The 26,152-nt window shown below is 40.3% G+C and overlaps 1 protein-coding gene across 3 annotated transcripts in view; it reads left to right on the forward strand.

Annotated features, from left to right (window-relative positions):
* Nucleotides 1-26,152, forward strand: part of PLD1 (phospholipase D1) — a 169,348-nt gene that overhangs the window by 102,558 nt on the left and 40,638 nt on the right. For all 3 annotated transcript variants that reach the window (XM_072142797.1, XM_072142796.1, XM_072142799.1), the window contains 12 exons: nt 4,802-4,972; nt 7,050-7,186; nt 10,274-10,419; nt 10,501-10,606; nt 11,670-11,735; nt 12,798-12,856; nt 14,505-14,597; nt 15,256-15,408; nt 18,431-18,580; nt 20,956-21,039; nt 23,080-23,161; nt 24,274-24,384. In XM_072142797.1, the coding sequence (XP_071998898.1) occupies nt 4,819-4,972; nt 7,050-7,186; nt 10,274-10,419; nt 10,501-10,606; nt 11,670-11,735; nt 12,798-12,856; nt 14,505-14,597; nt 15,256-15,408; nt 18,431-18,580; nt 20,956-21,039; nt 23,080-23,161; nt 24,274-24,384 (1,341 nt within the window). In that variant the 5' untranslated portion in view covers nt 4,802-4,818. The remainder of the gene's footprint in view (nt 1-4,801; nt 4,973-7,049; nt 7,187-10,273; nt 10,420-10,500; nt 10,607-11,669; nt 11,736-12,797; nt 12,857-14,504; nt 14,598-15,255; nt 15,409-18,430; nt 18,581-20,955; nt 21,040-23,079; nt 23,162-24,273; nt 24,385-26,152) is intronic.

Genomic DNA, 26,152 nt, shown 5'->3' on the forward strand with positions numbered 1-26,152 from the left:
TTCTTCATTTGTGGAAGTGTAAGCAGCTGTGAAAATATTAATACAGGATTCAAAGCAGCCAAACACATGGTAAACAAGCAAAAAACGCATGCATTTTCAGTGCGTTCAAAAATGGTCCTAGATCTGTCCAAGAACGCAATGTGTGACAAAACCCAGCGCCCAGGGTAATTTGCATTAGTTTTATAACTCTAGCCCTGAGGATGATGAGCTTCCTACTAGGAAACATCTACAATCACTAAACTGAGAGTATATGTCCTTTAATAGTATATGTCCTTTTATATGTCACAACAAGGCAGCCAAGTAGTAGGAGCTGCTGACACACAGCAAACAAAGCACATCGATCAAGACAAAAGGGGACATCTCAGCATTACTATTCTCCACCCGTGTGACTCCTTACATGTGATTTATATACAGTATTCAAAACATTTTTCATCAAAATGTAAAATCCCCCAAAAGTATCCAATAAAAATCACTATCCTGTATAAGTTTGGTGGTCTCCCTATATACTCTTAACATATGTCGCAGGTTATTACCGAAGTTCAAATCCTTTATTATGGATGTAGCGCAACTATAATATAAGCCAGAACCAGAAACTTCTCCGTACAGAAAAAGTAGTTTTCCGTGTTGTGCTTTAACTTTTATAATTCTTGCTGAAACTTTTGAGTAGTTAGCCAAGTGGGTGTTACCGGTAGGGGTGATGATGGCAGATTGATAGAACAGTATGAGGCCGTTCTCAGCAGATAACATTGGAGCGATGTCAGGAGACCGCTCGTTCACAATATGAATCTACTCGGTGAATGCTTTTCTGCTTGTTTTGCTAAATTTAATAGAAAAGAAATATACATTTGATCTATTACACATAGAATATGTCAAATATTTATGTCAGGAGCATGTAAAGGTCATGGTAACAGTATGAGAGAGCGCCTGCGAACCTATCAGGAAAACAAGATCTTTAGATACATTATCTTCAGCTTGATACTATTACCTGCCATTCCAGTCCTGCTGAGAATAATTACTGTACTTATGATGTTACATATGATAGCCAGGGAGCTTTATTACCCAAAGCTATGTGACCTACTGGATAAGGAGACATCATATTAAAGTCCACATCCTCAATCATGAGCTTTCCTGTGGAACTGATAACCATGTGTCATAGTTATTATGTGGGAAATTACATTTTGGGATGTATTTAAATAACAATAAGTCAGAAGTAACTAAAATAACAAATAACTTAATAATAACTTCCTTTTTATGATGCTTGGACACAGTGGGGCTTATTTACTAAGGGTCCCGCTGGCATATTTTCATCGGGTTTACCGACTTTTCAGGGATTACGCCGGGGATTGTGTCACACGCGGTTGGATTTTGTTGCATCGGCGCAGTTGGACGCTCCGACGGATTCGCAGGATGTAACATTTTAATTGTGCCACAAGCCAAACACTTACATACACCGTGAAGAAGGTGAACTCCAGTGGACCTGATCGGGGAATCGACACATGCAGGATATCGGCAAACGCTCGTAGTGAATCGCGATAGCTGTGCATTCTCGTCAGGGAACACACCTCTGGGATCGCGCAGGGACGGGTAAGTAAATCTGCCTTATTGTTTTAAGTGATATAGTAACATGGTTATTGGCGGAATTTATCATTGTAGATATGTCAGTTTTCTGGGATATGAATATCTCAATAACTCAAATGCTTTCCAGTCCCCTCCTGGTTTAGGAAAATACCAGTTGTGTCAAAATCAGCAATTTGTGTGACACACAAATACACTGCAGATATTAACATCTCATGTGCTACCTAAAATAAGCATTTAAAGCAGCAAAATAAATCTGAAGTTCAACAAGATGCCTGCCCAATTCTATACCCCCCCATTGATTTGCTGTATACAGAACAAGAATGGTGATTCAGATTCTACTGAATATCTTCCTCACGCTGAATCAGAAACCTAACCTGCAAACTGACCAACGCTAAGGGATTTTAACCTGCAACATGTGCAAAAGTTGTGAGGTGTAAAAGACACAACACTATTCCTGCAAGAAAGCTGCTCCAAAAGCCACACATTTTAAGTATTTTTGTCGTGATGTTCAGACAAACCCAGGGTTCATGGGAATCTGTCATCAAGTTTTACCCCACTAAACTACTACTCCCCTCAGGTAGGGAATGAAATTTCCTTTCTTTTCTGTGAAATACCACCTGTTTACCTATAACAAAAAATCTCCCCCAAAGTCAGGCAAATATGACTCTTCTCATCTCATTTTCACACGAGATGAGTCAAGTTTAGTGGTTGCAGTAGTAGTGTTACTTAAGAAGCCCCTATCTGCTGTTCTATTTTGCTTTTTGTATCATATTAACGATAAAGATTTTATCTTTTAACATTACATCAGACTTGTTCCTATGTGAGCTACAGAACCGGACAGCTAAAGACATAATTGGAAATGCTAGCTTCAGATACAGACCCAGTTTTTTTTAATTGCCTGAACCGTAACCTTTATGGGATATGAAAGATGACATTCTTATCTTTACTATGACACACCAAACATGTTTGTAGGTACTATCGAACAGAAGACAGGGCCTTCTTTCATATTTAGCTTCTATCATCAATCTACCTATCATATATCTATCACCTATAAAATTATCCTACGGCCCCATATTACAGATACTTAGCTACTACTGTTTGTAAACTACAAAGTGTTCTCATTGTACAGGGATTATGGGACCCTCTTACTGACTGTGACTGTTCATAAAATAGTTTTATTTTGTGAGCCCATTTTTAGTTTTGCTGAGAGCCCCACTTTGTCTACAACCGGCCCCGCTTTGCATAGAGCTTCTATGTAAACGGATCTCTCCCAGACCTTGCCTGGTAGTAAGGGAGGATTGCATCTTAACATGAAAACTTTACATCTTGTCCTGCTTGTTTAGACTTTTTCTGAGAGTTTGCCTCATTTGTTTAGCATCCAGCACAATCTGTTGATAGTTTATAAATAAATCCTATGTTGGCAAGCCTTTCACTTTTATCAACATTTTTTATCCTGACAACATATCAGCTGCTTTTGTATTTCTCGAGATGTATTTCAAATAGAGCCTGAGAGCCCACATGATACACAGTTGTGTGAGATTAGCTTCTCTGAAATGATGGGGAAGCCATACATAGTCAGAAGACAAAGCAAGTGCACTTTTTTCTTTAAAACATTTTTTAAAATTATTTTTGACAACCGAAAAAGATTTACATACAAGTACTTTGCGTCAGAGATTCCAGAGTATTTGGGATAGACAATGTACAGTTTGGTAGATTTAGTCGAGATAATGTGGCATTATCACAGTTAATGCCATCACAGTTTATCACAGTTTCATCAGATTTTCCAACGTTTTCAGTATTTGCGCTGCTGGGACAGGTATTTAACTGGGGATTGTGTCTCACACGATTGGGTTGTGGCGTGGCTTTTTTTCTGTACATTTTCAGGTGACTAGATGTAAATCCAGTGAGTAATTGACTGCGGTACGCCCTTGGGGTATCTTACTAGGCAAACTGATAAAAGCAAAACATAATATCAAGATACAAAAAAGGAAAAAAGAAGAATTACCAGGGTAAAGCAAGTGCACGTTTGATGAATGTGGATGAACATCCGATGCAATCTACTACTTTGTTTGTGTTTATCCAAAGGACATTGTTCCAGAAGTCTTGTAGTTCATAAGACACTTGGCAAACATTAGATGTTAGAAAGAATTTTTTTTTTTTTTATTAATGACGCATTTTCACTGTAATAAACAACTGAATGGTCCCAAAACTGCAAAACTTGTACTTCTATGTAGGTTATCAGCCCCCTAAATTCCTATGGAAGCAGTAAATGTATGCTTAATTTTTCTACTTTTACACTTTGTGCAATATGTCATGCATTGATGTTCATCAGAGATTGAAATTACTAATTTGAAGACCTTCTAATGAACACAAAACAATAAAATTCTAAGAGGTTGTACCCTGGTGAGCTATGTAAACATCAGTACTATGAAAAAAGCATTTATAATCCAGGATTGCAGCTGGACTTGGAGCACCCAGACCCGCTGGTGTGAGAGTGGCCCTTGGATTACTTAAAGGAGCAACTTGCCTGGCATAGTTCAGGCTGAGAAAAAGGAAGTGTAGGGAGTCTATGCCTCCCCATGCTACCATAGAACTCAACAGTATCTGAGGCTCCTGTGCCCTGCGGCCTGTATGAAAGTGTAATGACTTCAGTGGCCATATGTACTTACCATATGTTTGTGGCAGTAACCAATGGCTTTACCTTTTGAGCTTTACCCTGCAAAAATGGTCTCAAATGTGCAAATTTTGTTCCACTCATACGTGCATTCAACAGCCCATTGATCAAAGAATTGTAATACTAATGTCCTTGGCTTAACTTAATTCACATAAGCCTGGAGCTGCTCCGCCAACTTAAGTGGAACTTGTCAGCAGAAATTAACCTAATAAACCAATGCATGTTTATTTCATGGAACAGTGGGGTGGCATCATCAAGAAAATCACCTTTGAAGTGAGAGGCGGAGAGTTTATCACTGAAGTCAAGCTCTCCACTCCTCAGAATGTCCCAACGATCACAAGATATGGCTAGTAGAAGGAGGCTACTAAAAGCAGAAACACAGTACGGACAGGCTGGGGGCTCAGGGGCCTTAACCCCAATGTAAGCTTTGTGTGATAAGTTAATTGGGGATCAACTAGATGTCAATTAATAATCCTAAAATATGAAAAAAAAATCAAATATGCCTTTTCACTGATATAATATCTTCCAAACCATATTTTTTTCCAACAGGCCCCTGTGTGTTCAAGATGTCGCTGAGAAGTGCAAGAAAATTAGATTCTTCTACATTGGAGAAGATCGCTGCAGACATGAGTAATCTAATAGAAAATCTGGACACCAGTGAGCTCCATTACGATGGGGAAGAAGTGGACTCTGATGTCATCACTGACCCTAAAACCAGTGGTAAGCTCAACCACATGAAGGGAGGCTTTACTTTCAAAAGAAGATCTGCTTATTAGCTATACACAAAAATCCAGAGTGAGGCGACTTATGTGTAGGATATTCTGTATAGATCTTTAGTGGATCAGAGAGGATCAGCTTTAGTGGTTTTTCAGTAAGAACTGCATTCACTGTGCTTAAAAATGATATTTCCTTTTCATTTACTTCTGTACCATCCACGTGGAAAGAAGATGAAATGCCCTCTTTGTTGCCTCTGAATGGCTGCAGTAGTTCATAGTTCCACGAAATGTCTTATTGGTTCATTGATAACTTCCCAATGCTGGGGCTTGTCATTGGTGAAGCCTGTACCTGACCATGGCAGGTCACCATTACCGTCTGTGACTGACTGCAGCAATGGGATAATATGACTGAACCAGGAACTCCAGCATGTCGGATGACCTTGCAGACTCAGGAGCAGAGCAGCACGGGGCCTGTGACTGAGTAGAAAACCCCTTTAGTATTTTTTCTGCTAATTCTTTTGCAACCAAATAATTCATTGTGAAATAAACAGCGGTGCATCTGTATTGGTGCAAAGTGCTGTTTTGCTGATCGCAGTGCCAAGTGCCTGTTACATAACCATGATTCAGTAGCCAAGTAAAGGTGACATGATAATGTTATGACCCTAATTCCAAGATTCACTAATAATATGACCTTAAAGCAAATTTATAAAGTTATTGTGCAAATATAGAGTAATGTATGTACTATACTTTATTAAAGAAAATCTACCATGATGGCTCAGTGGTTAGCACTACAGCCTTACAGTGCTGGGGTCCTGGGTTCAAGTCACATTCAGGACAACACCTGCAAAAAGTTTGTATGTTCTCTGCGTGTTTGTGTGGGTTTCCTCCAGGTCCACCGGTTTCCTCCAACACTCCAAAATATACTGGTAGGTTGATTCGATTTTGAGCCCCATGTGGACAAAGACTCATTTGGCAAGCTCTGTGCAGCGTTGCGGAATCTGTGAGCGCTATATAAATAAATGAATTCTTATTCATTATTTATTATTACCATCAAGCATGATAAACCAGGGGCACTTACTCATAAATCCAGACACTGTGATAATCTTCTTATATTTGTTATCCATTGCCTTTTTCCTTCTTAAATCAACTATTTAAAATATTGCTGATGTGCTCGAGGGGCTCTTAGGGGTTTTACCAGAGCCTCTCCATGATGTAGCTTCATATGCTGTTAGACCTCTCGCCCTTTCCTCTGCTCCCTAGGCACTTCTCCCTCCCTTTACCTCATTTAATCTTGCACTGTAGGAGGGGGGGGAGTACTACTTACTGTACAGTGTAACATCCTTTGAAGCTACATTATGGGGGTGCTCTGGTAACAACCCCCAGATTCCTTCAGGTTCATTAGCATAATTTTTAAAGTAGATTTCAGAAAGAAGGAGACCATGGATATCAAATATAAGACGATAACCTCATGGTGATCTATGAATAATTTGATGGAAGATTTCCTTTAAAGAAATATGTTTCCATGTCTTTCTTTTTCCTCTGCCTTTTTCCCTTCTTTAAGCAGTCTGTGTAAATCAGCTTTGTGTCCTGTTCTCTACTGGCAGCTGATGGATAAAGAAGCCTGTTAAAGTGTCTAATGACTCTTTTAGAGAGAGTCTTATCACCTCAGAGATCTTAATCATCAGTTTCTCTAGGTATAGAAAGAGTTAATCAGTAGCCTCCTTATCATTTTGAAGTGTATGGGCCTTAGAAGGCTTCGAGGTGCACTGCTCACTACAGGAGAAAGTGAAGAAACAAGACACAGAGAAAGTGATTTATCTAATGAAGTATAGTATAAAGTTTACTATTATCACTTGCTATATTATTTTGTGAAATAAAAAAATTGCTTTTGTTAGTTTGCTATAGTTAGTACAGGTATCTTTCCTTCCTATCATGTACTTTTCAGTACCTGGAGGAATGCTGCAGCAGATTATTTTTGATTGATCTATCTATTGTTAAAGAGTAGGAAGGGTCTTACCAGACAGAACATTCCAGAGTGAATGTCTTTTGTTGGGTTAATGTTTTTGTTTCATTCTCCTTAGGTGCCTGCATTCCTTTTTCTGCTATTTATAACACAAAAGGTTTTAAGGAGCCTGACCTTCACTCCTACCTAGCAGGATGTCCCATTAAGGTCAGGGTTCTGGAAGTGGAGAGGTTTGCTTCATCATCTTCCTCTAAGGTATGACCTGTACATATTCATTTATTAACACCTGGAATTTGTTGAAGACATATCCACTTCTTATGACTGATCTGTGTGTTTGAGGATATTGGTGATTGCATAATGCTAATGGATAATCCTGCTCAGCATTACTACTAAGCTCGTTCTACAGACTTTCATTTACCAAACCCTTTGTGATCTCTGCATGAAACTGCTCAACAACCTCTTTTCTCTACTACCCTGTAAAATGGGACATCCCCAAAGCTAAGACCTAGTACAATTTTGTTCAAGCTTAGACCTCACCTGAAAACAAGACCTAGCGGCAGTCAACGTCGTAGCTCCTCCCACGCCATATATTAGCATTAGTATTCTTCTGGGGTGGCTGTATACTACAGGGAGCAGGCTGGGGTGGCTGTATACTACTGGGGACAGGCTGTATACTACTGGGGGCAGGCTGGGGTGGCTGTATACTACTGGGGGAAGGCTGTATACTACTGGGGGCAAGCTGGGCTGGCTGTATACTACTGGGGGCAGGCTGGGCTGGCTGTATACTACTGGGGGCAGGCTGGGGTGGCTGTATACTACTGGGGGCAGGCTGGGGTGGCTGTATACTACTGGGGGCAGGCTGGGGTGGCTGTATACTACTGGGGGCAGGCTGTATACTACTGGGGGCAAGCTGGGCTGGCTGTATACTACTGGGGGCAGGCTGGGGTGGCTGTATACTACTGGTGGCAGGCTGGGGTGGCTGTATACTACTGGGGGCAGGCTGGGGTGGCTGTATACTACTGGGGGCAGGCTGGGGTGGCTGTATACTACTGGGGGCAGTCTGTATACTACTGGGGGCAGGCTGTATACTACTGGGGGCAAGCTGGGCTGGCTGTATACTACTGGGGGCAGGCTGGGGTGGCTGTATACTACTGGGGGCAGGCTGGGGTGGCTGTATACTACTGGGGGCAGGCTGGGGTGGCTGTATACTACTAGGGGCAGGCTGGGGTGGCTGTATACTACTCGGGGCAGGCTGGGATGGCTGTATACTACTGGGGTCATGCAGGGGTGGCTGTATACTACTGGGGTGGCTGTATACTACAGGGAGCAAGCTGGGGTGGCTGTATACTACTGGGGCAAGCTGGGTTGGCTGTATACTACTGGTGGTAGGATGGGGTGGCTGTATACTACTGGGGGCAGGCTGTATACTACTGGGGGCAAGCTGGGCTGCTTGTATACTACTGGGGGCAGGCTGTATACTACAGGGGGCAGGTTGTATACTGGGGGGGGGGTCTGTGACCAATGCATTTCCCACCCTCGGTGTATACTCGATTTAATAGGTTTTCCCAGTTTTTGGTGGTAAAATAAGGGGTCTCGGCTTATACTCGAGTATATACGGTAGTGCCTCTTTAGAAACAAAAATTGATATAAGACACTGTCCTATTTTTGGGGAAACATGGTACAAGTAACAACTTTAGCAGGGACAATGGGGTAAGGGTATGCCCCACTGCACTTAGGAAGTAACAATACTGGAATATAAATTCACTCATTCCTTGACAGTATAGGACTGCTCACATCTACTGAAGGTTTTTAAATTGAAGCTGTCAGGTGACCTCTGCTCTCAAATGCAGACAGTCATCCTGGTTGTGTGTCTTGGCATAATTGAGCTCTGGTTCTTTTTTTAAAAGGGGGAAATGAGTCGCTTGATTCAGGTTTGCTTTAGTTTTTTGCTTGCATTTTCGCCACCAGCAGTGGTCACTTCATGTTCCCATCTAGACACAGTAATTAGAATGAATGATGTGTTTTTTAACTGGCCTCTGTGAGATCTGAGCTAAGTGCTATTAGACCTAGTGAACAGGCATGGGGGAAAGTTATATGGAACTTGTCACCAATTTTAGATTGGTTTTGATTAAAACCAGTTAACAAAATGGCCATAGGCAGTGAGTTCACTAATTGAGGTATATGGAGCACTTTCCAGGCACTGTGCAAATAGGGGGTATAATTAACCTGTGACATCTATTACCATGAGTGCATTTATTAATGTTTTTTTTAGGGCAAGAGCCGAGCAGCCATGATCGCAATCTGGAAACAGATTTGACACAGTCTATCTCCTGCAGCGTGGCCGCCTGGCCAGTTCACGGTGCAGAGAGACAAAGTGTGCTCACCGCTCTATGACCCGGTGCCATAGACCTCTATTGTGGCCAGCGTGTAGTAAGTCCAGAAAATGTCTTGAGACAATATGCAAATGAGGTCCGGGTGCTCTTGCCCAGTGCGCACACGGGATCAGTTTTCTGCAAGACTACTAATTATGCAATCCTCTAGCGTGCATCACATACCGTCCAGAGCCGGCCTTGGAGCAGCTTGGCTCCTGATAATGCACACCGACTCCCTTCCTGAGAGCTAGTGGCGTCACACAGATCTCGGAAGGGGAGGGGGTGGCAGGAATGTGATGCACGCTAGAAGTGTATAATCAGTAGTTGTGCAGAATGTCGAGCCCCTGTGTCTGCACCGAGCTGGAACACCCAAATCTAATTTGCATATTGTGTCAAGACGTTTTCTGGACTACCTGCATGCTTTTATAGCTAAAGAAGATAAATTTAGAAGCTGTATCTAAACACAAAACAACAGGTATAATAATTCTTCAAATGAAGCTGACTTTTTCAGTGTCTTTGACCCCACTGCACTTTAGCTCTGACCTGACTTCTCCAATCCTTTTTCCCATTCTGTCGCTGTTTGCTCTCCCAACATCACAACATGGCCATTAAATGTTGTAGTCGGATGCCTCCAGTGGTCCAATGCAGTTCCTGGACCCTCTCCTCTGAGGTGCATTGAACTACTAGAGGCACATCTAGTGTGCATGTACATGGTGTTGTGAGAGTGACCCACCTGCATAGGGGGAAGATTGGAGAAGGAAGTGGGTGGAGCTGAAGTGCATTGGGGATGTGGATATCATGTTGGTGTAGGAGCAGATCTGTTAACACCCCCTCCCACTCCAAAGCCCTTCCCCTCATTAGCATTTTTTATTAAATCTGATTTTCAGGGGGATACAGAAATGCTGTATAATACCTTTTAAGGATTACTTTTTTTCCCTATAAATTTGACTTCTAATGTGATAAATTACAGACAGCCGTTCTGAACATCTACACAATTGAGCTAACTCATGGAGAGTTCACGTGGCAAGTTAAGAGAAAATTCAAGCACTTTCAAGACCTTCACAGAGAACTTCTGCGATACAAAGCGTTCATCCGGATCCCTATTCCTACCAGGAGGTACAGTATGTTTTTACTGGCGGTTCCTAGCTTTTCACTTCACTGAAATAAGGATTGTTCCATAAAGTTCTTATATTTTAGCCACACAGTAAGAAGACAAACAGTGAGAAGTGGAGATGTCAGATCAATGCCAAATCTGCCCCGAAATGCGGAGATTGTTAGAGAGGAGCAGGCTTCAAGTAGAAGGGTAACTATTTCACTGCCTTCAAATCATTGTTGAAGGGTTATTGACTGCGTAAACTACTTTGGGGCTCTTGTAGTTAAAATGTGTTAAGACCGAAAGATAAATGCAGATTAGCTTTGCCAGTACCATATAGGAATTAATTCTCAATAAATACTTTCGGTGGTGCTGTAATAAATAGGGAATCGCATAAAAACCAGGATGACTGTGTTCCATTTAAAAAAGTAAAAAATTGACACAGCCCATTCCTTTGTGGTATCAATAAAAATAGAGTGACCGGAGCATAATCACCCTTCCCCACGCACATGACCATGTGCTTCACCTGTGCCAAAACCTGGGCGAGGCACAGGGCTGAGTGGATTAGCGAGGACGGTAAGCGCCCCAATCTGTCCAAAGCTGACATGATCTATATTTTGTGGTGCTTCCATCTGGCTCTGTCAAGGTGCGGCAATACACTGTGTCTGGGTACAAAAGACCTAGTCATAATTTGTGCGCCAGATTGTGGCCTCAAAAACAGTCATGTGTATGGGGCCATCGTCATTGTGAGCCCAGTGTTGGATTTCTGTCATTGATGTATGTGCACTGCTGAGTCCTGGAGATTTATTAGCTGTCAACTACTTGGGCAAAGCCTCCATTCTTTGAAAGCTTTTACCCTTTGCATATAATAGGAAGCTGTCAATCAGGTGGGTCCAAGAGCTTGTTGTTTATGAAAGTAAAGTGACGACTTTATCTGATAAGCAAAGAGGTTATGACATCCAGTGAGTGATACAGCGATAGATTCAGTTTACCTGTTTCAGATACAGTAGCAAAAATCTGCTGATAGGCTTTCTTTTAGCATGAATAGAAAATAAAAACATTATTAGAAGTAGGAAATGTTGTAAATTTCTATTTTAAGAGTTTTATTGACATCGACAAATAATATTGTAGGATGTTGTTGACTCAAAATAAAATCTATATAGTCTTCAGAATTAAGTGTTAAGTTGCTGAGACAGCAATTTCAGTTCACAAACTATATGATCTTTTCCTCCTAACTTCTTGCCTCGTGTGACATGTTCTTCTTTTGTTGCAGAAACAATTAGAGGATTACTTATCCGCCCTATTAAAGATGCCACTGTACAGGAATTATCACGCAACAGTAAGTTAGGAGTTTTCCTATTGAACTGGTTTTATAGCCTGTCTCTGCCTTACTCATAATGTATAGCAAGTTTGTATATCTTTGCTTATAGCTAAAGATTATTATCTTGCCTTTATCTAAACTGTGGTTTATACTGTATAGAACCATTCACCTTTACTGTGGAACTGCTGAAATGAGGCATTATACAACAGTCCTGTATGGAATATACCTGAGCTTCTATCCATCTATTGATTTAATGGTGTTATTCCCTGTACAACACAAGTGAATAACCTTTACTCTCCTAGCAGTTATTACACAACTTATACTTTATACAACTAGACTGGTTGACTGTACATGACCTACAACTAAGACGATTTACAATGGATACATTGCAGTAAAAATACACGACGTAGACAAGCGTTTTTACCAGAATAGTTTCCCATACATTGCATATCAAGTATGGATACCAGCCCTTGATTGATTAAAAGATTCACAAAGCTAAATGTGTGTGAATGTCGGTTTCACAAAGTCAGCCACTCCCTTTTTCAGACATCACCCTTTTCCTTCCATCACACCCTCACCCCTAAATGTGGTGCAAAGTATATCCACTGGTTACGCAGTGCAAATTGTGCCTCAGGTGTAGCACATTTTGCTAAGTGAATCTACACTTTGCCAGACCACCCACCTCTACCAGGACAAAAATGTCAAATACCTTAAACCTCGGGTACTAAATACCAAACCCACCGCCATCCACCAACCAACCAACCAACCAGAGAAGTGGCATGAAAGCCCGCTACAATCCCCTTTAGTCCCCTGCTGGTTGTTGTAAGGCCTGTACAGATTTGTCAAAAAGCAGCTGGACATGGAAAAGCCATATATATAAGAGTTGACCTTGATTTATGCTTTCCATTGTATCTTTCATTTGACAGGAAAACATTACAGAGTTGCAGAAAGGCTGTAGGCAAAGTTTCATTTTTTTCCCAGGCTTTTGTGCATTATTTAAAATTCTACTTGGTGTGGGGGAGGATGTTGGGTGATGGGAGAAAGCTGCATGTAATTAATTTGTATTTTTCTTAATTCTAGAGAGAGTTTATTGATGTGAATCAACTATCCTTTATCCATGATCTTGGACCAAAGGGCATGTAAGTTTTATATGGTTAGTTTACTCAGCTGATTCTCTGAACTTTCTGTGGGATGTTCTTGGAAGAAGTGCAGGGTCTCACAAGGCTGTCACTTGCTGTGTAGTAGGAGGGTCACTTTGTAACACTTAACACAACAACTGATTACCACCATGAAAATGCAGAAAGTGGGTTAATTGAGTATTTTGCCATTTTATAAAATTTTTGGACCTACTGCTAAATTCTTGTATTTTATATACAATTTGCTGTGCTCCATCAGCTTCATTTAGCTGGATTTTTTATTATCTTGTAAATATAATCCTTTCCGCTCTAACAATTCTATTACATAATTAGTCAGCATATGTCTATTAATTACAATGTAAATATTTTCACCATTTTCTTATTGTAGTTCAGCTATTTTGTTATACATGAAGACCGTTTTATAAGAATTCTGTGAGATGAAATATTTGTTTTCTACATACACTACCTGTCAGACGCTTTGCAAACTGCTAAGCATCCCTTCTATATGGTTTACCATTAGGAAAATACACAATGAAAATTTGTCTGAATTCGGATGTAATTCGCTGCAAAAAACTGGTGTGCATGTTTTGTGTTTTTGGCGGGTAGATAGGTAGTGTTACCTTTTCCTCTCTAGTTCTGCTGTGTGAACACAACTTGTTTATTATCTTTTCTTTAATTGGTAAAGCCCTTCATGATGTGTCGCTTGAGACTAGCAATAGATTGGAACTTAACGTGTAATAAAACAATATAAAATGTATAAATAAATAGCGCAGATGATTATAGTAAACTTTCTAATATACTTTATTAAAGAAATCTGTTTCTGTGTCCAGCTTTTTCCTCTGCCTTTCTTCTATATTCAACCAGTTTGTGTAAATCAGCTTTCTGTCCTGCATCCACTGCTAAGATATAAAGGAACCTGATAAAGTGACTACAGGCGGTCCTCTACCAAAGGTCACCCTACTTACAGACGACCCCTAGTTAAAGACGGACCCCTCTGCCCACTGTGACCTCTGGTGAAGCTCTCAATGATCAGCTGTAAGGTGTCTGTAGTGAGGCTTTATTGATTATCCTTGGTCCCATTACAGCAAAAAATGTAAAACTCCAATTGTAACTGAGGCAAAAAAAAATTTGTCTGGATCTACAGTTATAAAATATACAGTTTTGACTTGCATACAAATTCAACTTAAGTACAAACCCAAGGAACCTATCTTGTATATAACCTGGGGACTGCCTTTATTGAGTTAATATTTAGCCTCCCTTCCTTTTATCTCTGCTGTGTACAGGACTTCAGATACATGACTCACTTCAGGAGAAAGAAGGGCCATAAAAAGGCACAGATAAGCTGCTTTACTTAGTGAAGTATATTACGGAGTTTACTATTATCACCTGCTCTATTAATTTCTTAAATTAATAAAAAATGTTAAGTTACTCTTTAGCAGAGCTAGAAATGATCTTTCATATTCCAGAATTTTGGACTTGCTGTCTTACAGGGGTCATTTGGCAAATACTTGTGATCTTGAAAGCAGCAGCGTGTAATTGTAAGGTCCCCATGACATCTGCACTGAGCTAACATTTTCTATTCGTTATAAGGAAAGCTCTGTATGCGAATAGCTGCAACCATTCTAATAAAATCTGCATTTGATTGTTTCAGAGAAGGAATGATCATGAAGAGATCCGGGGGGCACAGAATTCCTGGTTTGAATTGCTGTGGACAAGGAAGTGTTTGCTATCGATGGTCAAAGAGGTACTGGAAGAGAACATGTGTATAGTTACTATGAGATTTGCTGTGAACTGATTTATTATAAACAGGAAGCTGAAGAAGCTACAACCGGGTGCAAAGGGAACCTGTCGCCAGATTTTACCCCATTATAATAACTGAATAACAAGCATGTCAGGAATATGAAAATGTTATGCTAAAACATTGCAATGTGGTGGACCTGAACGATCCTGACATGGCACGGACAGCTATCCATCTGAATGGTTGTTATGTAATACTTTAAACATGAGGTCCTCACTATGGGTCGGTGGATTCTCATGTTTCTGATATTTGATGAAACAAGGATGGACAAATTGGGGGATATTTATCAGAAGGGTCTGATGTAAAACTGTTCTAGTTGCCCATGGTAACCAATTAGAGCTCAGCTTTCATTTTCCCACAGGTGTTTATAAAATTCAAAGCTGAGCTCTGATTGGTGGCCATGGGCTACTAGAACTGTTTTACCTCAGACACTTCTGATCCCATTGGATCTTCTCTCCTAGAGATGAGCAACATCAGGTATTTCACTTATAGTGTTTCTCTAAAGCTGTAAACATCATAGTCCTGTTGAACTGAACCTTTATTGCAGCCTCCCCCTCTCAAATATTCTGAGCTATTTTAACTGTTTCTCTCATCACATTTGCAGATGGCTGGTTGTGAAGGATTCCTTCCTTTTGTACATGAAGCCGGATACTGGAGCCATTTCCTTTGTTCTATTAGTTGATAAAGAATTCTGCATAAAGATTGGGAAGAAAGAAACGGAGACTCAGTATGGTTTACGGATAGACAATCTTTCCCGGTAAGTTTGAAGGGAACCTGTCAACGCATTTTTCACAAATACAGCTAATGACAGCTTCCCATAGAGTCCTATTAACTAACACCACCAAAAAAATTGTTTCACTCACATTCCCCTAAAATCAGCTTTATTATCTTACTCAGCATCAACAGTGAGCCAGAGGGGCAAATCCTGCTTGGCCAGTGACAGTGACACCTCCCCATGCCTCCTTCTCATCTTTCAGCACTTCATGCTTTGTGACCTGGGTGATGTCATCTTATCCATTAACATTTTGCAAAATTTACCCCATGTATGCATCTGATCACCTGAAATCACAGAATGCCTCCATGGACCTTTACTCCACCCCACGCCTCCATGAAGGCTACGTACATGTGGTTGATTTTGCAAATGTTAGTGGGTAAACGAACATAGATTACATCACCCTGGTCACATGACATGAAGCACCCTTTAAAGCCCTTTAAAGTGTTCAGCAAGGTTTTACTTTTATCTAATGTCACAACTTCAATTTTTATGATTGTTTGCAGTAGAATTTTCTATTTAGATGAAGGAAGTTTAAAGTTTTTAAGCTAAAATGAGGTTAAATAGATTTTCGTGTTGCCGTGTACACATGCAGCATAGTTATACTAAGTGGAGCCAGCATTGAGTAGACAAGTTTATTCCGGACCACCTTTTCTGTTTCTTTGATCCTTAATTTTACAAAAAAATTCTTTATCTTTTGTAAGTGTACTCATAGTATTGCCATGCTTGCTAATGTATCCACTATCTTCTTTCTATGAGGCTAACATAGCCCCTTTACATAGTGTTTTACATCCTCCTCAGGGCACATTAATGTGAGACTCAATGGCTAGCACACAGCAGGTAGCGTTGTGTGCAGGTAGGAAGTAATAAGGTGCACCAGCTAACACAGCCACACCATTGCTACACTGAGTAACTCATTATACTTATGTCTTACAAGCAAGCAGCATGCAAATAAGTTTTCCAAGGTGTTAAATGGAAAACAATACCTCCTTTTGCTACCTCAGTAGCCTCTCACATAGCCAAATCAGTTCCCTACACTGTACTGAGGAGACCCAACCAGGTCGAAACAGTGCTGTCTACAGTTTGGAGTCTTTTCCTTATGGAATAGATATACTGGTTTGGCTTAATCCCACATCATGTTTTTAGACTTCTTGTAGGTCATACTTGGTGTTAAGGGGCTGCCTTTCAAGGTAGCAAAAGGAGGCATTGCTTTCCATTTAACACCTTGGAAAACTTATTTGCATTCTTCACACAATTCCCTAGTGGAGCATCTATGGCTTTAAGTCTCCACACGCCTTTAAGGTGGCCTTAATTGGCAATCTGTCCTTAAGGAGAACACCTACTGTCTGACCCTAAGCAAGCAGCATGTTATAGAGCAGAATGATCATTGTTTGTACATCGTATCCTACCTGCAGGTTAAAGAGCACAATAAATTGAGATTCCAGAAAAGATTCTGGAGAACTTGTAATTTATTTTATATCTCTTCTTTCCTTAGACTAAGAAACTCTAGATGAGTGTAAGGCAGCGGTCACGTGTTGTGATTTGGTTGCCTTTTCATTGCGTTCAAAACGCATTCCTACAGCTGAGGATAGGCGATTTGTCTAATTACCATAATTAACATAATTACTTAACTGTTAAAAGCAATGTAAATGCATGTGTTAATATCGCATTAACACATGCGTTTTACGACATGTGTTAACAATGTGTTAACTTGTGTGTTTACATTGCGTTTTGTATATGGAAATGTTAACAGGAATGTGAAACCTCTCCTCGGCTATAGGAATGGGTTTCAAAACGCAATGAAAATGCAACCAAAAGGCAATGCGTGACCGCGCCTTCAGGTGGTGATTGACGTGATCACACTTGGAGGCCTGTCAGTCACACTGCCCCCTGACAGTTTCAAATCTCAGAAAAAACATATATAAACAAATAAGTTTTAAGTTACACTAAATGTATTCCATCAGTTACACTGCATTTAATATCATTAGCAATCTTTTCAGCTCCTCGTGCTCTATTATTTACTGTATGCAGGTAACAAAGCATTTTGTGAAGACATTGGCCTACTCTTTCTCACTTTGCAGAGTACGTTACATGGTAGTTCCAATAAATAAACAAACAGGATTGTCCCAAAGGATAGGGCCCCAATGTCAATGTCCTGGTTGTCATCCACATCTGCTGTGAAGTGAGTCAGTAATATATTTTTGCAATGTTTTACACAGCAATCTCTTTGGGACTTCCAAAGATAGCCGAGCACTGGTATGAGAAACAAATGTTGTAAATAAGCGGATCACTATTGCAGAAGTGCTGCCAAATGCCAAAGACACATACTCTATAATGGGAAACTCAATTTAAGTTTGTCAACTTGTTATCAGAAAAATGTAACTGGCTTCTTCATAAGAACTAGAACAATATAAGAAATTGTCTTTATTTTGATGCGTTGTGTGAATAAAATTGGATTTCATGTCTTCGGCTACACATTTTAATAGTTTGGTAACAGCAGTTCCTTTCTAAACAACATTTTTAATTCTACTTCGAGTCTGCTAATAGGTGAGTGTTTCTGATATTCCCCTCGCCCTCATATGACACTGGTACCAGCGCATTATCATCCTATAAGCAACAAATCTCTAAATACCACACCAAATCCACCAATGTAAAGAAAGGAATATATAAGTATATATTAGCAAGCGTTAAAATAGTTACATTGAGGGGCTAAAACATTGGACGTGCATTTTGGGTGAATAAACAACCTTTCCAGGAGTACTGACTACCTTTGTTGTGTTTTGTGTGCCTTTTTTCGTATTATTGTACAAAGGTGGAGTTCTTAACTGATATATCTGAATGGTAAACAATATATCTTTATAGAACCTAGATCTCCACTTTGGATACTGTATACCATACAGGTATTTTTCTGGGATGATCAAAGAAGTTGGCACCACCTCTACATTTATGCACTCCCCATCAGTGACTTTCTCCATAATATGCAATACTTTTCCTTTTTACTTTGCAGGTCTTTAATTCTGAAGTGTAACAGCTACAGACATGCCCGGTGGTGGGGTCAGGCTATTGAAGAATTTGTTAGAAAGCATGGGACAAATTTCCTGACGGAACACAGATTTGGGTCATTTGCAGCAGTCCAAGAAAACACTCTCTGCAAATGGTATGTGTCATGCCTGTGATATAATATATGTGCTGTTAAATAAGATCATTAGATTTGATGGCCTGCCAGGCCACTTATCATAGAAAAATATATTTAGATTTTTGGGTAACAGTAACAGTAGAACAAATGTATTTCAAAACTTTTTATTGAAGAAAGGTAGGTGCTTACACTTGTCTTTTACACAGGTAATTGATTTAACTAATCAAAGGCTGTAGTGGTGTACAGCACAAGACTATTAAAGGGAACCTGTCAGCAGAAATATTCCTAATAAACCACTACCAGTATGTTGTCTGGCATCATCCAGAAAATCAACTGTGAAGTGAGTGTAAATTTGTTGTATAAAGTCAGGGAGGTGGAGAGTTTAATACTGAATTCAAGCTTTCCTTGTCTCAGAACACCCCTTCACTGTAATTGATTGTCCTGCACCCAGAGACATGGCTAACCAGATCTCCTGAAGTCTGGTGCATGATGGAAGTCATGGGAGGGGATGTTCAGAGGCACTTTATGCTACCAATTTACATTTCTCTTCAAAAGCTGATTTTCTGGGTGATTGAATCATGCTGGGCTATGCAAAAACATGATATGTAAGGTGTAAAGCTGCTGGACAACAAACTGGTAGTAGTTTATTAGGCCAGTTTCTGATGACAGGTTCCCTTTAAAGGAAACCTACCACCACAAATCTACCTATAAAGGTAGATTGGGTGGTAGGTGGATCAATGGGACGTGAGGATAGCCCTTTTAAGGGCTAATCCTCACGTCCCCTCACTTTTTTGATAACTTTTATTCCACATATATTCAAATTTACTTATGCGGCTACTGGGGCGTGGAGTAGCCGCATCTGAGGTTACATGAGGCGGCTACTCCACGCCCCGGTAGCCACTTTACCCCTCCTACTCATCCATCTTCGGCGCGCAGCTCCGCGTAGCTGCGCGCCCTCGTCCGGCGATCCTGCCGTCTGCGCATGCGCAGAAGAGCAGGCCCGCGCCTGTTTCGGAGCAGTGACCGCGCAAAAAAGGGCTATCCTCACGTCCCATTGATCCACCTACCACCCAATCTACCTTTATAGGTAGATTTGTGGTGGTAGGTGCCCTTTAAGGCCAGTAATATAGCAGTCATGTGGTTATATGGGATGTCAGTACTGAAGCCAAGTAAACTTAGACCAGTAGGGAATGCCAACTCATTGGGAGGTTTAATTGGTCACCTTTTAAAAAAACTTATAAATCAGTATTAAAAAAAAAAAAGAAATACAAGAAACTTTGTAATATAGAGTGGTCTAAAAAACTGTGGCACCTGAATTTCAACATAGTGGTTGGTAACGCCATCCTGTGTGTGGCATGTTTCTAATGAGAAGTGGGAAACTGCTCAACCCCAGCAGAAGTCGCAATGTCCTACAGAATTTCTATTTGGAATGCCAACATATCGGAACCAGGTTGAAATGTGATTTTTATTCCTGCCAAAGTAATGTATCTGGAAGGAACGTAAAACACAACAATGGTACACTTCAGATTATGGTTAAGGTGCTCCCCATGGCTTTGAATCGTCAGTGCATTGCAAATGGGAGAAGAGAAGGCCCTTAAGAGGAACACCTCAGCAGAAATGCCTGCATTCAGGATCCACAATTGTGCACCACATACTGTGTAATCATTGGCCCATCCTAGGCCATGACGCCCCGTTTCACTTTCGAGACACCAGATCCCTTGCATTCAGAAACCAGCACCTCCTCTGTCCTTTCCTCACTTATTAATCTCACAGCAACATCTGTGACCACCATGTTGTTTTCCATTCATTTGGATGTCATTCCCTTTTTATCTGCTTTGTACGGTGAATCTACGGTGAATATCTTGCTAGCACTCACTTAGGTATAAGAACACAGTAAGTAATTTGTTGAAGGCTGAGGTACAACCTTTACAGATAAGTATTGGTTCTCATGTTGTATTATTACAATTTCTTTGGGCATTTTTTAAGAGAAGCCACCTTGAAGTTTTTTAAAGGTGAAAGATTTTATGGATAAGTGACCACTTTGGAGAAGGTGGGCACCCAACAACCTTGAGAACAGGAAGAGACCTGTTCTCAATTCTTTGTTCTGTGGTAACTAACCAGGTTTTCCTATCATTGCTAGAAGTTTTACTGGAATGTCCTGTATGCACAGCAAATAGTTACTCATATGTAAATCACATGACTAGTAGCAGCTCATTTCAGCAAAACATTCCTGCAATTTGCCTTTTTATTACAACATTTGCCTAATAGCAAGAAATGAAATGGCCTCTGTTATTATTACAAAGTCACACGGTAATGCCATTACAGGGCAGTCATTCAAAGCTCCTTATTACATGTTAATCTTTTTGTCACATGGTGATACATTTTGTCTGTTTTAGGTATGTCAATGCCAAAGGATATTTTAATGATGTGGCTGATGCAATGGAAGCGGCTAAGGAAGAAATTTTCATAACAGATTGGTGGTTGGTATTACCTTGTCTCAGACTTGTTAGTTGTAATGAGGAATATATGTCTATATAGTTATGAGTCACCTAGTCTCAAGGTAGCCATACATATAAGATTGTTTGTTTGCTAAACTCACTGAACTTAGGTGTAAAGGGGTGTCCTGACATTCCCAAGCTGATATCAAAGGTCGAAATAGAAGAATCAGACATGTTGGATTTCAGCATGTCCACTCCTTTCTGCTGTTAGAGGTGTCGGCTGTAGCTTGCTCCTTACTCCCTACTAGTCTGACAGCTGGTATTCAGGGTTAGGCTTAAATTATTGAGGGCTAATTTATTCGGACAGACAAGGACTAAAACCATATTGAGGAAAGGGTGGGCAGAGCTTAATCGAGGCAGATATTGCGATAGGTCAGAATGGATTCAGTCACCTTCTTGAAGGGTAAGTGGTCTTAAATAACCCAGGGTGTAGAGTGATTGATTGGCTAACTTGGGTTAAAGGACACCAAAGCTAGTTGGTATGTGGGCCCACACTTGACAGTTACCAGGCAATGCTAAAGAATGTAGGGAGCCAGAGGGAGGAGGAGGGCTACTGCCATTAGCTGGCAACATCACAGTTTTGTATTGTCAAATACTTAAACTGCGTTCTTCAATATATTCTTAGAAAGAAAGAATAACTATCAAACTTGTTTCACAGTAAAGTCCCATATGCAGAAGTGAACATCGTATTTGCTTACATCATTATGATCCAGTTGGTATTAAACAGATCTATAATCAGAATTTTCTTCTACTGTGCACTAGTCATTCATTGACTAGAATAAAGCTTCTCTGTAAAATATATTGTTTTGAATAGAAAATGAGAACACAGACAAGGATTATTTGTCTGGATGTATTTTATGCTTTCCAGCATCTTGGACCTAGACAGTTTCTTAGGAAAGGGAATGCTGTAGTGTTTAGATAGAATAACTTTGTGAGCTGCACATTCTTACCAGCACTTTCCCAGGGCTGTGAACGCACCAGGGCAGCCTTGGCATTTGTACAGTCTGTGCTAGATGTGTGTTACAAGGTTCCCAATGACTCATTTTCAGTCCAGCCATAACCAAAGCAAGACATAAAGGCAAATCCTTTTTTTTTTAACAAGATGCTGTATATAGTCATTGTGTGCTCAGTCGCCAGAAATCCAGCATCAGTGCGTTAGTCCCTCTACATATCACCTGCGAAACCACGGCAATGGCTGAACACAATGTGTCCCCCAAAATTTCTAACGTGAACCTTCAACTACCAAACATTATAGCAAAATCCAAAATCACTAAGGTCCTTAAAATATTGGTGCTCATTTACTAAGGGTCCGCGGACCACACTTTCGGCGGGAATTTCGACGATTTACGATTTGCGTCACATTTAAAAGGGTTTTGTGTTGCACGCAATCGGATTTGGGCGCATGCAACACAAATCGGGGGGTGGGCCGTACCATGATCCAACTGATTCAGACTAAGCGTGGGATTTAACTTTTAAATTGTCCCAAGACATGCACTTACATACAACGTGAAGAAGATGGGGAACTCCGGCAGACCTGAGTGGGGAAGTGACACATGCAGGATATCGGGGGCACACAATCTACGTTGATCGCGGCAGAGTGCATCATCGTTGGACAGTCCGGATCGGGGATCGTCCCATTCAGCTTATTGCTTTCAAGTTTAAAACCAATACTTAAGAACATAAAAGCAGTGAATTCAATAATGTTGGGAAGTAGTAATCTTGTGTTTGCCCTGGCTTTTTATTTTGTAAGTTTATACAATGCTCTGTTGTCTTGAAATAGTTATATTTACACCTTGCTTGGTCTGATGTTTGTCTGACCTAAGTATATACAGTAATTTCATTGGAGGCATACATTATTGAGTTAACTGCTTGTATGTTTTTTGTATCTTGGTGTTAAATTTAGTATCAATAAGGAACCTTAATGACTACCATGATTTTTGGGTTTTGAGATCTAAGGGGTTTAAGAATTGTGCCCTATATAGTTTAAAGAGATAATATTTGCAAATGTTTTTTTCTTTTAAGGCTAAGTCCAGAAATATTCCTAAAGCGACCGGTTGTGGAGGGAAACCGATGGAGGCTGGATTGTGTACTAAAGAGGAAAGCAGTGAGTAACTCCATATTGTTTTCAAATGAAACCTGTCATTAGGATTTTTCACTGCGGATTATTCCTGCTTTAGGCCAGGGGCAGACGTCCTGGAATTGCTGCAGGATGTCAGCATTACACAGGGATTACAACTGGGCACTTGGACAATATTTTTAGAGATCTTCCGATTTAAAAAAAACAAAATGGACATGATTACAGAAGGAAAATCTTGACTACACAAATGGTCCTCCCAGATGACTACTGTACAAAAACCCATAGAGATTAACAAAGCATCATATTCATGCCTTAGCACCAGTCTCGTGGCTCCCAAATCTTATCCCTATCATGTGGGTAGGGGTTAAGTCATAGTTGTGGTACAAAAGCTTAAAGGGGTATGCTCATCTTGGCATTCACATTTTAATTTAATTAATATGCTTTATACATACATTTGTTCAACTACATACTAATAAAAATAATGTACCTGTTTGAAGATAATTTCCTATAAATGTAGTCATTTTAGATATGACCACCTCAGCACTATGGCATCGCTGGTCTGGCATGCACTATTGAGCCCTGTTTAGATACCTAGATTCAGCATTCAGTACCACTGGATGACTCTGAGACATGCAGTAACGCCAAGTCATTTCATATTGAAAAATTATTTGTTTCAGTGTGCAATCTCCCCAGCAGCAGTGGTCGTGTCCAAGGACAACAATCACGTTTCTGAGAGACAACAGGGCTACATTCATTTGAAGAAATGTATGTAAATGTCAGATGAAAATACCCCTTTAAGGTCTAGACATTTACAGTTTTAATTAAATTTGAAAAGTGACTGGAACTTGGATATCCCCCTCACAGAGCACGATACTCCCTAAGCAAGTCCTAAAAGACCTTGTCCCCAAGATCTTTATCTTGAGAGCTTTGTTTTTTTCAAATCTGCACAATGTGTAGTTTGTAAAAAATGAAATATAAGACTCCCAAAGTTGTGGGGAACTTTTAGACCAATATGTAGGGAGTTTTTATTGTGCAGATTACCTTAATTTTTTAACTTCCAGAATAGCTGTGTCCTTCTTGGGATTTTTTTTGCCTATTCTTACACACAGTTGTGGATAACTTCTGCTTTTCTTCTGCAGCAACAAGGTGTCAAGATCTTTGTCATGTTGTATAAGGAAGTTGAACTGGCACTGGGGATAAACAGCGAGTACAGCAAAAGAACTCTCATGCGGATACATCCTAATATTAAGGTAGATCAATCTGTATAAAAGTGCTCTTATCCAAATATAATATCTCTTTTGGACACATTGTGCCATTTTGATATTCAATTTTTGGTACTGGAAACCCCAGTAATTTCATTCCATGATTTCCAGGAAGGTATGGAGGTATGGTTATTTCTTTTGTAATAGTAATTGGTAGCAGATAGTTCCAAGAAGCATCAAGCATTGTTCCCATTTGTACAATAGCATTTTCTTCACTGTACGCCACACCAATCATAGACACACTCAGAATTCTTGTGGATTTTTCTGTTTACATTGGTTTACTGAAACAAAACCAGTTGTGGTTATTGCACTCCGTCTAGGCGTAGACCTGGATGATGTACCGTATATACTCAAGTATAAGCCGACCTGAGTATAAGCCGAGGCCCTTAATTTTACCACAAAAAATTGGAAAAAGTATTTACACTAGTAGAAGCCTAGGGTGGGCTTATAAGATGTCCAAAGCAGCCCCTCCAATTAATAAAATGTCCAGCAGTGTGCCCCTATTACTAAAATTTCCAACAGAGTGCCCCCATTATTAAAATGTCCTGCAATGCGCACCCATTACTAAAATGTTCAACAGAGTGCCCCCATTGCTAAAATGTCCTGCAATGCGCCCCCATTACTAAAATGTTCTACAGAGTGCCCCCATTGCTAAAATGTCCTGCAATGCGCCCCCATTACTAAAATGTTCAACAGAGTGCCCCCATTGCTAAAATGTCCAGCAGTGCGCCCCCATTACTAAAATGTCTAGCAGAGCCCCCCACATTACCAAAATGTTTAGTGGAGCACCCCATTAATAAAATGTCCAGCGGAGCCCCCCACATTTCCAAAATGTTCAGCAGATCACCCCCAATACTAAAATGTTCAGCAGATCACCCATGCCATCCTCTTCTCCCTGCGGCACCTCTTCGGAATCTATGCGATCTGCTGGTGCACAAACTATGACGTCAGCAGGTGGTGACACTGCCGCATCATTGTTTGTGCACCAGCAGATCGCATAGATGTGCATCTGCTTGCATGACCGGGATCATGATCATGACTCCAGTGGTCAGCGCCGGAGGGTTTATATATACTTGGGTATAAGCCGAGTGTGGCTTTTTCAGCACAAAAATTATGCCGGTGCACTGTATTGGCTGTGCATGGTTTTGAGTAAAAACCTTCAAAGATTCAGGATTGAATGTTCGCAGGTTTTTAGAAAGTGTGCAGGCAATAATGTCCTCCGCCGGCCCACGCGTGGTTGTAGTGTTGGCCCCAATATTCAGCTGCATAATCATTGAATATGCTATGGCATAGTCGGGGCGGATTATTTTGTACATCTAGTGAACAGTCACAATCAGTTAGAGGCTTCCTTTATCCCTGCACAATAATAACACTTTGTAGATTACAAACAGTAGTATGGTAAGTATCTGTAATATGGGACTGTAGAAGAATTTTATAGGAGATGGACAGATGATAGTCCACATCGCACCAGCTCTCCACTCACCCTTGTACCAGCCCGATACCGATGATAGAAGATAAATATGATAGATAAATAAGATGATATAGATTTATAGATAGATGACGGATTTAGATTTATAGGTGCATAAATGTAAAGTAGAATATATATATATATATATATATATATATATATAATCAAGGTAGATGATAAATAGATTAGAGAGATGAAGTAGAAAAGTAGAAGAGATAATCTAACCATTTATTTACCTAGCTTTTTGTCTATCTATTTATCTACCTAACTATCTATTATCTATCTATC

The sequence above is a fragment of the Engystomops pustulosus genome, chromosome 3, assembly GCF_040894005.1.
Source record: "Engystomops pustulosus chromosome 3, aEngPut4.maternal, whole genome shotgun sequence".
In the NCBI taxonomy this organism is placed as follows: domain Eukaryota; kingdom Metazoa; phylum Chordata; class Amphibia; order Anura; family Leptodactylidae; genus Engystomops; species Engystomops pustulosus.